The sequence below is a fragment of the Hemicordylus capensis genome, chromosome 2, assembly GCF_027244095.1.
Source record: "Hemicordylus capensis ecotype Gifberg chromosome 2, rHemCap1.1.pri, whole genome shotgun sequence".
NCBI lineage: Eukaryota > Metazoa > Chordata > Lepidosauria > Squamata > Cordylidae > Hemicordylus > Hemicordylus capensis.
The window spans coordinates 218678937-218692481 of record NC_069658.1 but is presented as its reverse complement, the minus strand read 5'-3'; the positions used below and the strand labels follow the sequence as shown (position 1 = coordinate 218692481).

The 13545-nt window shown below is 44.8% G+C and overlaps 2 protein-coding genes across 4 annotated transcripts in view; one reads left to right on the top strand and one right to left on the bottom strand.

Moving 5' to 3' along the window:
- Positions 1 to 4140, bottom strand: part of CREB3L3 (cAMP responsive element binding protein 3 like 3) — a 41139-nt gene extending 36999 nt beyond the window's left edge. Inside the window, exons 1-2 of one of the 2 annotated variants that reach the window (XM_053299096.1) lie at positions 3368 to 3996; positions 1693 to 2343 (exon numbers count right to left, since the gene is read on the bottom strand). The gene's annotated coding sequence lies outside the window, so the exon portion shown is untranslated. Of the gene's footprint in view, positions 1 to 1692; positions 2344 to 3367; positions 3997 to 4043 lie in introns of those variants that run through there. The other variant, XM_053299097.1, reaches the window with a different exon arrangement.
- Positions 4141 to 4190: 50 nt separating this feature from the next.
- The window catches only part of MAP2K2 (mitogen-activated protein kinase kinase 2), a 31492-nt gene continuing 22137 nt past the window's right edge, over positions 4191 to 13545 (top strand). The window contains exons 1-3 of one of the 2 annotated variants that reach the window (XM_053299099.1): positions 4191 to 4650; positions 9850 to 10060; positions 11630 to 11776. In XM_053299099.1, coding sequence (XP_053155074.1) covers positions 4553 to 4650; positions 9850 to 10060; positions 11630 to 11776 — 456 coding nt within the window. In that variant the 5' untranslated portion in view covers positions 4191 to 4552. Of the gene's footprint in view, positions 4651 to 4806; positions 4926 to 9849; positions 10061 to 11629; positions 11777 to 13545 lie in introns of those variants that run through there. The other variant, XM_053299100.1, reaches the window with a different exon arrangement.

Below are 13545 nucleotides of genomic sequence, written 5' to 3'. Positions count from 1 at the left end.
CTCTTCTGCATCTTTTCGAGTTCTACAATGTCCTTCTTAAGAAATGGTGACCAGAATTGTACACAGTATTCCAAATGCAGTTGCACCGTCGTTTTGTATAAGAGCATGATAATATTAGCAGTTTTATTTTCAGTCCGCTCCCTAATTATTCCAAGCATGGAATTAGCCTTTTTCACAGCTGCTGCACATTGAGTCCATACTTTCAAAGAGCTGTCCACCATGACCACAAGTTCCCTCTTCTGGTCAGTCACCGACAGCTCAGACCCCATCAGCACATATGTGAAGTTGGGGTTATTTGCCCAAATATGCATCACTTTACACTTGCTAACATTGAACTGCACCTGCCATTTTGTTGCCCCCAGTTTGGAGAGATCCTTTTGGAGCTCCTTACAATCTTTTTTGGATTTCACTACCCTAAATAGTTTGGTATCATTGCAAATTTGGCCACCTCGCTGCTTACCCCTACTTTTAGTTCATTTATGAATAAAATTAAAAACATTGGTCCCAGTACATTGGTCCCCTGGGACCCCACTACTTACTTCCCTCCATTTAGAGAGAACTGTCCATTTACAGGTGAAACTCGGAAAATTAGAATATCGTGCAAAAGTCCATTAATTTCAGTAATGCAAATTAAAAGGTGAAACTGATATCTGAGACAGATGCATTACATGCAAAGCGAGATAAGTCAAGCCTTAATTTGTTATAATTGTGATGATCATGGCGTACAGCTCATGAAAACCCCAAATCCACAATCCCAGAAAATTAGAATATTACATGGAACCAAGAAGACAAGGATTGTAGAATAGAACAATATCGGACCTCTGAAAAGTATACAGTGTACTGTGCTTGATTGGCCAGCAAACTCGCCTGATCTGACCCCATAGAGAATCTACGCGGCATTGCCAAGAGAAGGATGAGAGACATGAGACCAAACAATGCAGAAGAGCTGAAGGCCGCTAATGAAGCATCCTGGTCTTCCATAACACCTCATCAGTGCCACAGGCTGATAGCATCCATGCCATGCCGCATTGAGGCAGTCATTGCTGCAAAAGGGGCCCAAACCAAGTACTGAATACATATGCATGCTTATACTTTTCAGAGGTCCGATATTGTTCTTTTCTACAATCCTTGTCTTCTTGGTTCCATGTAATATTCTAATTTTCTGGGATTGTGGATTTGGGGTTTTCATAAGCTGTACGCCATGATTATCACAATTATAACAAATTAAGGCTTGACTTATCTCGCTTTGCATGTAATGTGTCTGTCTCATATATCAGTTTCACCTTTTAATTTACATTACTGAAATTAATGGACTTTTGCACGATATTCTAATTTTCCGAGTTTCACCTGTATACCTACCTGTCCTTCAACCAGTTTCCTGTACTTCTACCAGTTACCAATCCACACATGAAGCTGTCCCTTTCACTTTACATTTGCTAACACTAAATCCCATTTGCTATTTTGTTGCCCACTCACTCAGTTTGGATAGATCCTTTTGGAGCTCCTTGCAATATCTTTTAGATTTCACTACCCTAAATAATTTAGTGTCATCTGAAAATTTGGCCACCTCGCTGCTTACCCCAACTTCTAGATCATTTATGAATAAATTAAAAAGCACTGTCCCAGTACAGATGCCTGGGGGACCCCACTTCTTACTTCCCTCCATTTAGAGAACTGTCCATTTATACCTACCCTCTCTTTCCTGCCCTTCAACCAGTTACCAATCCACAGATGAAAGTGTCCCTGGCCTCATCCAATGACTGCTATGTTTTCTCAGGAGTCTTTGTTGAGGAACTTTGTCGATAGCTTTTTGAAAGTCCAAGTATACTATGTCAACCGGATCACCTTTATCCACATAACTGTTGACACTCTCAAAGAACTCCAAAAGGTTGGTGAGGCAAGATTTATCTTTGCAGAAGCCATGCTCATTCTCCTTCAGCAGGGTCTGTTCTTCTATATACTTAACAATTTTATCCGTGGGAATGGTTTCCATCAATTAATGTAGAACGGATGTTAAGCTAACTCACCTGTAATTTCCCAGATCCCACCTGGATCCCTTTTTGAAAATCGGTGTTACATTGGCTACTTTCTAGTACTATGGAACAGAGCCTGGTTGTAGGGATCAGTTATATATTTTAGCAAGGAAGTCAACAATTCACATTTGAGTTCTTTAAGGATTCTTGGGTGGATGCCAGCTGGCCCTGGTGATTGGTGAATATTTGTGAATATTTATCTTTTCCAGACAGTTTTGAACGTCATCTCTTGTCACCTCTGTCTCTCTCAGTTCTTTAGCCTCTGTCCCTGAGAAGCTTGATTCAGGCACAGCTATACTCTCAGTATCCTCTTCAGTGAAGACAGATGCAAAGAATTCTTTAGCTTCTCTGCAGCATATCATCTTGGAGATTCTAGGGAGATAACTTGGAACCTTCTACATGCAAGCATGCAGGTGCTCTTCCAAGAGTGGCCCCATCCCCTAAGGGGAATATATTACAGTGTGAATGCATGTAGTCACCCATTCAAATGCAAACCAGGACAAACCCTACTTAGCAAAAGGGACAATTAACACTTCCTACCAGAAGACCAGCAGCAATCCTCCCCTAAAAGTTTTCTGCTTTAGGAAACTGCCTTATACTGAGAGTCAGCATGGTGTAGTGGTTAGAGTGCTGGACTAGGACCGGGGAGAACCAAGTTCAAATCCCCATTCAGCCATGAAACTAGCTGGGTGACTCTGGGCCAGTCACTTCTCTCTCAGCCTAACCTACTTCACAGGATTGTTGTGAAAGAGAAACTCAAATATGTAGTACACCGCTCTGGGCTCCTTGGAGGAAGAGTGGGATATAAATGTAAATAATAATAATAACAATAATACCGAGAGACAATTGGAGAGCAGAGGAGAGCTGGTCTTGTGGTAGCAAGCATGATTTGTTCACTTAGCTAAGCAGGGTCCACCCTGGTTGCATATGAATGGGAGACTTGATGTGTGTGCAGCACTGTAAGATATTCCTGAGGGGATGGAGCCGCTCTGGGAAGAGCATCTAGGTTCCAAGTTCCCTCCCTGGCAGCATGTACAAGATAAGGCTGAGAGAGACTCCTGCCTGCAACCTTGGAGAAGCCGCTGCCAGTATGGGTAAACACTACTGAGCTAGATGGACCTATGGTCTGACTCAGTATATGGTAGCTTCCTATGTTTGTTCCTATGTCCTTCGAGCTCAGTATTGTCTAAACTGGCAGGCAGCAGCAGCTCTCCAGTTACAGGCAGAAGCCTTTCCCACCCTTACCTAGAGATGCCGGAGTCTGAACCTGGGACCTTCTGCATACAAGGCAGAGGCCCTAGAGGGCCAGCTCAGCAATGGAGGAGTGAGCTTACCTGGGGAAAGCACTTGCCCTCTTGTTCCCTTTGATGCCACCTATGTTAATTTCATTTGTACACAAAAGGTGGCAATACGGTGGGTATCTAGTGATGATGGACAGTGCCAGTTAATGGGGTCTCTTTGGTCAAGTGCCTTCTGTAGGCCCCGCCGGGCCCTCCCATTAGTGGTGAGGGAGGGCAGCTGTGTGGAAGGCTGCCATGTTTTTTCACCAGGGTCCTTTGATGGCCCTGTGTGTGCAACCAACCTCACTCGCATATCGGAATATTATTTGTGCCTGTGGGTGTTCTAGGATATAGAAAAATAATGACCTCGTTGCACTATCATTGTTATTCAAAGGCTGGCCCCTTGTCAAGTGAGAGAAACAGATACCAATGAAACCCTGCTTGTGGTGACTCCTGACTCAAGAAGGGGGGAAGCGCTCTGTGGATCTCCAGCAGCACTCTTTACTGGTTGTCCTACTACACACACACACGGTGGGGCCACAGCCTTTCTGGAAGAGCGGTATAAAGAATGAATGAATAAATAAATAAATAAATGGCTGGTTTAGTTTGGCTTTTCTTGCCACTTGGCTGTGACCTAACTTGTAAGCTGGTTATTTTTCCACATGACTATCTCTCGCGCCCAATATCGTCTTTCCCGCCCATTTACCTCCCCCTCCTCACTGCCACGCACCCCTTTCATGCGCATGCGCGGATCTTTCAGCCGTCCTCGCAGCTGTGGTTTGGAGCAAAAACCTTTGCGTCCAGCTCTCACGAGATTTTCCTCCCCCGCCCCCTCCCTCACTATTAGGTGGTCACGGGGTTAGGTCACGCTCCCTCCTTTTCTGTCCTCTGCTCGCTCAGGCGCGTGCCGTCTGAAGCCAACCAATCCCCAGGCCCGCTGGCGCGCGCTGGCGTACCAAACCAATCGCGAGAGGGGTTCGCGCGCGCGCCGGAGGGCTGACCAACTGCGAGAGGGGATCGCGCGCGCGCCGGCCGCACCCCCTCCTTCCTCCCCCTCCCATTGGTTCAGCCGCGTTGCCCCTCAGGGCCGGACCTCGACTAGGCCTCGCTGGCAGCCTCGGCCTCGCGTAGTGCCTGGAGCCGGGGGATGAAGCTGCTGAGCCGGGGTCCTCGTCGCTAGGCGGAGCGCACCTGGGGCGGAAGACGAGGAGGCAGCCGCCGCCACCACCGCCCGCAGCCATGCCAGCCAAGAGGAAGCTGGTGCCGCCGGCCCTCAACATCACCCCCACCATCGTCGAGGGACCAAGCCCCACCGGGGGAGAGGGAGACGGCACCGAGTGAGTGAAGCAGGGAGTGGCTAGGAGGAGACGAGGAGGAAGAATGCGCCGGGGCGGAGGGGCGAGGAAGCGGCTGTTGGGGGGTCGAGGGTGGACGGAGGGGTTTAGTAGGCGCCCGAGAGGAAGACCCTTCTTCGGGTTCCCACTATTACCTGCCGAGCTTCACCTTTGAACACTGTCTATATATGTGTGTATATAGCTAGTGTGCGTGTGAAATGTATTGTCATTGTGGATTGCGCGGGTGTTTGTTACACCGGCGAGGAAGAGCAGAGCAGGTAATCAAGTTTGGTGGGGAAAGACTGGCTTGGGAGGTTAGACGTGTAGGAGAGGAGATGGTGGTAGACCGCACCTGGGGCCCTACTGCCAACGTTGGACTACAACTCCCATCCTCCTTGACGATTGGCCACTCTGGCTGGGGATGATGGGGGCTATCGTCCACCATCTGGGCAGCTGGAGGGCCAAAGTTGGGCGGCCCTGTATTAGGCACTCCCAGAAGGGACTGTGTGGCTGGTGGCCAGAGTGGGAGAGTGGCTGGAGGGTGTGGGGTTTAGGGCAGAATGGTGTTTGAAAGACACCCAATATTATTTGTATTAACATCACCTTTATGGTCGTTATTGATGTAAGTGTGGCATTGTTATAATTTATTTTATTATCGGGCTGGGATGGAAGTGTGAGGGGATTAATACCTTGGGGGAGGCTAGCCTCAGGGTGCCATCATCAGGAGATGAAATCATTCATCTCTGATGTCGTGTTTAGTTTTGCCCTGCTCCTGTGTAAAGCATGATGGGAGTGGGAGGACAGGGGAGGCAATGTGCCATCTCAGTATTATCCATTTTTTGATTGTTAATAAGTTGGGGTAGGTGTGGAGTGTTATAGGGGTGAGGGAAAGCAGGGCAGGCAATGGACTTTGATGGGCAGTGACAACTGGTGGCGGGCTGAGGTGCGAGGAGAACGTTAAGCATTTAATGGGAGGGGACGGATATGGGAATGGATGGAAGAATGTAAGAAGAGCCATGTCACATCTTATCCAGCTTCTTGTTTCCAACAGTGGCCTACCAAATGCCTCTGGGATGCCCTCAAGTATGAGATGAAGGCATGCCCCTGTCGCTCCCCTTAGACTGGTTTTCTGAGGCAGAGGGTTGAAGGGGGGGAGTCTAATACACTTTTTATATTAGAGTTGCTCTTAAGTAGTGCTATTGTAATGAAATGAAATCTTTAAGTTATACTATTTTTAAAATACTGCCTTTTCTTCAATGTGCACAAGGCAATATATGTGGTCTTTCTCTCCCTTCCCTGTCTTATTCCCACAACTTTATGCAGTAGTTTAGTCTTAGAAATTGTGACCGCTTAGAAATTGTGACCACACAGTGTGGTGAAGGAAGGAGGGCTTAATACCATTAAAACTAATGTTATCATTTCTCCTTAATATATATATTTTTATCCCCTCCTCCTTCCAAAGAGCTCAAGATATGTGTGTGGCACGTAAATACACACACACACACACATTTTATCACTGCAGCAGCTCTGTGAAGGGTAGGCTAAGCTGAGAGTATGTCTAGTTCATGATCACTTAGTGAGCCTCATGGCTGGGTGCAGTCTGAGTCTGAATCTCCCTGGTGCAGTGCTCAAAGCTTTTTTACAACACAGTTTGGGCCTGCAGGTATAAGAGAAACTAACAGGATGAGGGTGAATATGGGAATAGTAAAGGAGGGCAACTGGTAGTGGAGTGAGATATATGATGGGCTGCACAGGATATTGGATTTAGGCGCTGTATGAGGAATTGGGGGGGTGGAGGTCATGGGTTTGTTGAGAAGTGGGGTGGGGACTGATGTGGAGAACTGAGTGGTGTGTTAAGAGATGCCATATGTGGAGTTGGGATGAGGGTGTGACAACACAGACATGAGGAAAGGGAGGGACTGAATCTGAGGGGTGCAGTGTGTGTGTGAATTAATTACAGCATGGGGTCTGGGGTCATGAGGATGTGGCAGAGACGTATACTGAAGAAGTAGCAGTAGTTCCTGTAACAGGACATATATGAGGCTGGAGGGATTTGTAGGGAGGCTGGGGATGGTGCAGGAGGAAACCAACAGCTTGGTGGAGGGTGGGTGACAAAATGTACTTTCAAGAACTGTGCAGTAGGGGAGGGGAGCTGATTGTGGAGCGAGATAGATGGGTAGAGGGGGGAGATAACTCGTAAAAATCCATTATGGGCATGGATGGGGAGAGGGATTGTCAGCAGTTATGTATGGAGAGCCTTTGGAAGGGAGCTGGGATTGAGGGAGGAGTGGCAGCTTGGCAGTGCGGCTGGGACTGTGGGGAAAACAGGTTTGGGGAGGAGTGTTGACAATTATAGAAGTGAGGGGTTAGGCATATAAATGCAAGAGAACAGTGTGGGGTGGGGAGTCTGGGAGATGGGTGATACGAACAGGAGCCTGTGGTGTCTCTAGAGGGTAGCTTAGAATTTACTTGCCCTATTTATTTATTTATTTATTTATTTATTTGAGGGAGTTTAACTTAAAATTCATACACTGCATTTCCACTCTGTAATAAGTGGTCTCAGGACTGTTTACAATGTTACTGTAAGATAGCTACAGTACAAGATGGCTCCCTGTCCCCAAAGGGCTCACATTCTAAAACGAAACATAAGATAGACACCAACAACAGTCACTGGAAGTACTGTGCTGGGGGTGGATAGGGCCAGTTACTCTCCCCCTGCTAAATAAAGATAATCACCACGGCAAAAGGTGCCTCTTTGCCCAGTTAGCAGGGGTCTGCCCAGTTAACGGGTTAATACAAGATAACATCTCCAAAGCTCTGTCTTATGAAATAAAAAGTTGGGTGTTTACAGTACAACTCTGTCTTTTCTTGCAAGTCCCACTGTGTCCACGACCTCTTCCTAGTTAAATGTATAGGGGATTGAGACTGAAGTAAGCTAGCCTTGTGAGTTGTCTTTGGTGGGGGAAACTTCTGTAGAATGGGGATGCTACAGGAAAAGCTATGCTTCTCATGATTTATAGCTCATCTAAGACGGATTATGATTATTCACTCACACCTTCTCCCTCCCAGTACTTAGTTTCTTCCATGATTGTTGTTTGGGCTCTACCCAGATGCCATGTGTAGAATGTTGCTCAAAAGAGACTATACAGGTGAAACTCAGAAAATTAGAATATCGTGCAAAAGTCCATTAATTTCAGTAATGCAAATTAAAAGGTGAAACTGCTATATGAGACAGACGCATTACATGCAAAGCGGGATAAATCAAGCCTTAATTTGTTATAATTGTGATGATCATGGCGTACAGCTCATGAAAACCCCAAATCCACAATCCCAGAAAATTAGAATATTACATGGAACCAAGAAGACAAGGATTGTAGAATAGAACAATATCGGACCTCTGAAAAGTATAAGCATGCATATGTATTCAGTACTTGGTTTGGGCCCCTTTTGCAGCAATTACTGCCTCAATGCAGCGTGGCATGGATGCTATCAGCCTGTGGCACTGATGAGGTATTATGGAAGACCAGGATGCTTCATTAGCGGCCTTCAGCAATTCTGCATTGTTTGGTCTCATGTCTCTCATCCTTCTCTTGGCAGTGCCCCATAGATTCTCTACGGGGTCAGGTCAGGCGAGTTTGCTGGCCAATCAAGCACAGTACACTGTATACTTTTCAGAGGTCCGATATTGTTCTATTCTTCAATCCTTGTCTTCTTGGTTCCATGTAATATTCTAATTTTCTGAGATTGTGGATTTGGGGTTTTCATGAGCTGTACGCCATGATCATCACAATTATAACAAATTAAGGCTTGACTTATCTCGCTTTGCATGTAATGCGTCTGTCTCATATATCAGTTTCACCTTTTAATTTGCATTACTGAAATTAATGGACTTTTGCATGATATTCTAATTTTCCGAGTTTCACCTGTATATGGCTGGGAGTGTGAGGGGATTAACACTTTGGGAGAGGCTATCCTCAAGGTCCTTATGTGTAAGCATGATGGGGGTGAAAGAGGGCAGGGAAGGCATCCTGATAAAAGGTAATTGTGGGGGAGTCAAGTGATCACGTGCAATTGTGAGACTTGTACTTAATGGGGAAGTGAAGTGAATTGGGTGAGGGGGGATGTTAATTGAAAGAGGGGTTACCTTTAATTTTAATTTTTGTTAATACAATGAAGATTCAAAATATGCTACTTTTCTTTTGGCAACAAGTATTTAAAAGTTAAAGAATCTAAAGTTCATTTGCATACACTGAATATATTATATTTGAAGATTATGTATTGTGAAGGTATGGAGAGGCAAGGAATAAAGTGCAGGAAACCAAGGAGGGAGTTGAAGATAGGAGAGCATTATATGGGGATTGGAGGTTGAGTTATCTGATGGGTGAGAGTGTGGTGAAAGGGATCTTTGGCAGAGGTGGTGTGTACATTTAAGACAGTTGCTTATGGGTGAGGAAAGGGGTTTAGGGAGCCAAATGTAGGTCTGGATTTTGGCTTTCGAGTTTGGGGAACTAACACTGGGGAGGGGAACAAAAAACTGAACAGAATCTAGGTAATATAGGTCCTATGGGGTTAAGGACTACTTCTTGGGAAAGAAGATCTATTTACTTATATTATAGCATTTTTATAGCATTTATAATCCTACCTTCCTTGCATCATTGAAGCTGAAGTGGTTTGCCATGGGGCTCCCAGGTGGTCTCCCATCCAGGCTTGGAGCCATCTTGCTGAAGCCCAATAGGTATAAGTGTACTCTCAGCCCATGACCTAGGAATTAGCTCTGCATATAGGGCCTAACTCACTAGAAGTATACTAAAAAGTACAAAAAGGCTGTTGATTCAAGAAAACATTTGTTTCATTCATGAGACTGAAGGGGAAGAGTGTAAATCACCTGCCTATCTGTGGATAGCTCACTGATCCCCTCTAGGAATTGCATTCAGTAGTCCAGAGTATCTTGCACAAGCTTCAAATTTTTAGGAGCTAACATGGAATGTTTGGAGTCAACATTATACAGAATGAGGAAAATACTTAGTTTTTAGGCACCAGCACCAAGATCTGGAGAGTTATGACAACCCAGAAGGGTTTATTTTCTAAATTAATCACAGGCTTAACCTGTAGCTAGCAATAGGCATACTTCCAGCTTTGGTGGAGCAGCGGGGATAAAATAGGAATCTTGGCAGACCCAACAGTTCTCTTTGCTTTTCTCAGAGCACATCTTGTCGACCTCCAGAAGAAACTGGAAGAACTGGAGCTGGATGAACAGCAGAAGAAGCGGTTGGAGGCTTTTCTTACTCAGAAGGCCAAAGTTGGAGAGCTGAAAGATGACGATTTTGAAAGGATTTCGGAGCTTGGAGCCGGCAATGGCGGGGTGGTCACCAAAGTACAACACAAACCCTCAGGGCTTATCATGGCAAGGAAGGTGAGGTGGAGGTGGGAGAAAGAAAGCTGAAGGCAGCTCTGGGGCATCTGGAGTGAGCCAGCAATGCCAAAGGAGTGATGAAGCCGCAATAATAAACCCATGAAGTGAATTTTGTTTGGTTCAGTTGCACCGAAAGGATAATCAAGTCTCATTGTGGTTCTTCAACAAATGCTTATAGAAGGTCAGGGCACAACCATCTTGCTGCAGCAGACTATTATCGCTAATCTGGAATGTAGTGTGCAGGAATAAGTTATTTGAATGGGTGCTTAGCATGAAAGAGATGGCTAGGGAAGCATTTCAAGCTCCTAGAAATCCATGTCAAAATTTTGGTATTTGTGCTTCCCTGGGGCTAGAAAAAGTACAAATATTTCCTCACCAGCAATGCTGAATTTTTAGGTGCCTGGAGGGCCAGGTGATCTGGGATTTTTCTAGATGTACCATTTGGTCAGTAAAATGTTCCTTTTAAGCCTTTAAAAAATCTGCCCTGTATTTTGCATTTTAATCACCATCCTGCTGCATTCGTTTGACTGTTTGAGCACACCGTAGTTGTTGCTTTGGGTTTTCCTCAAATAGCCCCATCCTTCATGAATTTGTGCTGGACTAGGACCGGGGAGACCCGAGTTCAAATCCCCATTCAGCCATGAAACTAGCTGGGTGACTCTGGGCCAGTCACTTCTCTCTCAGCCTAACCTACTTCACAGGGTTGTTGTGAAAGAGAAACTCAAGTATGTAGTGCACCGCTCTGGGTTCCTTGGAGGAAGAGCGGGATATAAATGTAAAATAATAATAATAATAATAATAATGTTTTCTGCAATTATTATTAATTGCAGAAAATAATAATTATTATTATGCTTTCTGCAATTGTAACAAAGGTTTGGGAATTGCAGGAGGGGAGCCCAGTGTTGTTTCTGCTCCCTACCTCTCCTTTGCAAAGTAGACTTGTTGGAAAGCCAGATCCTGAAAGCTTTTAGGATGTGTGATGTGCTCACTTGTTACGTAAAGTCTTTAATGTTGCAAAACCTAAGATATGAAAAACGAGCATGGCTCCAACTTGACAACAAATTTAAGGCAAAAGAAGGGACACAGAATCAACGTCTTGGAATGCCACTAAATTTCAAATAAAACCAGCTGGTTGCAAAATCAGTAGTGTGTGAAACAACCTTTTCTTCTTCAGCACAAACACATCAAAACACATCAAGCCAAAACTAGCAGGTTTAACCAGGTGCATAACCTGATGCTTATAACCATGTTAAAGCCTCTTGGCTAACCTGATAAGTGTTTATAATAGTAGCTTATGGGCTGTAATTAGTTTGTTTTTCTTTTAACCAGTTCTGAGAGTAGTGTGTGTGGGGATTGGGCTTTTTAACCTTTCCTGTCTTAAATTCTTTCATCTCATTAGTTGGTGCAGTACACTCAAGGTGAAACTTTGCCGTAAATCCTCAGTCTTTTCCTTCCAGGATTTGCAATCTATGGAGATGTGGGGCTGACTAAAAGGCTGCCAAGGTTTCTGTGCAGTCAGATTGGGAGGCTGCTCTGTGTCCATCATTCCTTGATCTTCTCTCTTTGCAGCTGATCCACTTGGAAATCAAACCTGCCATCCGAAATCAGATCATTCGTGAGCTCCAGGTGCTTCATGAGTGCAACTCTCCATACATTGTGGGTTTTTATGGCGCCTTCTACAGTGATGGGGAGATCAGCATCTGCATGGAGCACATGGTGAGACTGTATCCTCTCTTTTCCACATGCTTCCTTCCAAAACAAGGACAGAGAGCTTGTTCAGTACCAAGGATTTTGTTGCCAGTGCACCAGACTCTGGTGACTATGTAGGAAATGCTTGGGGCATGAAAATTGCCATATTGTGTTTGAATGAATGTGTACTATTCTAACATCATGTTAACACTGTGAACAGCAGGGAGCAGTGTGTTTTGTTTTTTTTGTACCAGGTGAGGATATTTATTTAAAAGATATATACCCTGCCTTGTGATTAAAATGATTGCTAAGGTGGTTTACACACAAGCTTAAAAAAAAAAAAAAAGCACAGCTTACATACAAAACAATAAAAATTGATGACATTGGCAGTGGAGCATCATCCACGTAAAAAGCAACATAAAATGATAATTAAGAATAGTTCTGCAGTCATAACTTGCTGAAAGCTTTGGAGACCACAACAGCCTTTGCCTTCCACCTATGGGGAGGGTGTTCCCCAGTTCGGATGCCGTGACAGGCAAGGTTCTGTCTCTGGCAGCGCTTGTCTAAAGTGGGACATCCTGAAGCAAAGCGGCGTCTGGAGCAGGGCAAATTAGCAGGTTATATGGATGAAGGTGAATCGAGAGGTGCTGCAGACATGTCTTACCAATTTCACTGTAAGGCAAGCATACATATAGTGCAGACTCTAGCAGAAAAGGGAATATTTATTTATTTTATTCATATTTATATACTGCCCAAAACTTATGCCTCTGGGTGGTTTACAATATCTCTCCTTTTCTCCCCCTACAACACTGCTTTAGTTTCCCCATCACCCATAATACAGGGAGGATACTGCCATCTCACGACTGAGTCAGATGCAGGGCTCGGTGAATCCTGCATTTGTAAAGCAGTTACAACACATTATGCCCATAATTGTCAAACATTATCCTGGTGAGCCTCCTGATCAAGGGGAGAAAATTCTGCAAGAGCTAAAAGGCTCAGCTAGTGTCTACACTGCTGTTGTCTTGTGTGTGGAGTGTTGTACTTTCTCCTTGGAGTCAGTGTTCAAATCCTAGCTTGGCCATCTGCTTGCTCCGGGACAGGTTCTATTCTCCTGGCATTGATTCCTCGTGTGCACAAATAGAATGGCCGTGATCTTCCTCATAGGGTGGTTATGAGCAAAGTAACGATGGTACATTAGTTTGCATAAGATAGATTGATGTGACAAATGATAAAGACTAAATGGCAGACTTATTGGTACCCTCTGAGGAACCCATCTCCTCACTTGCAGCCAGTCATTCTCACCTCAGATCAGCCAAGAACATGCTCTTGACAGTTCTGACCACATGCCAAATTGACAGCGGGGACATTCTTGATCCATTGAGATACACCAAACCACCACATTTTTCATACATTGTTTTTTTTTAAATTGCTTTTGGGTGGTTGGAGCTGTGCTTCTCGGGCCCTCAGACTGTAGTTAATAATGTGCTGTCGCCTGTCCTGTGATCTCTGTCCCTTGATCTCTTATATTGTGAACCACCCAGGGGCTTTTTTTATGGGGTTGTATATAAATGTACACAAAAAAAATTGTAATGTACTCTAAGCTAAACTTGCATTCGTGAAAGACCTGAAGAAGCAAACATTTTATTTGTTGGTTTTCCCGAATAGTGTATCAAAACTGTTCAGGGTGGAACAGCATATACCTTTTTGTTTAGCTGGGGGGAAAGATTGGTTTTGCTCTACCTCTATGCGCTAAAACCAGGGTTGTGTGAACGGGGGCTGAGTCCCCCATTGAAGCT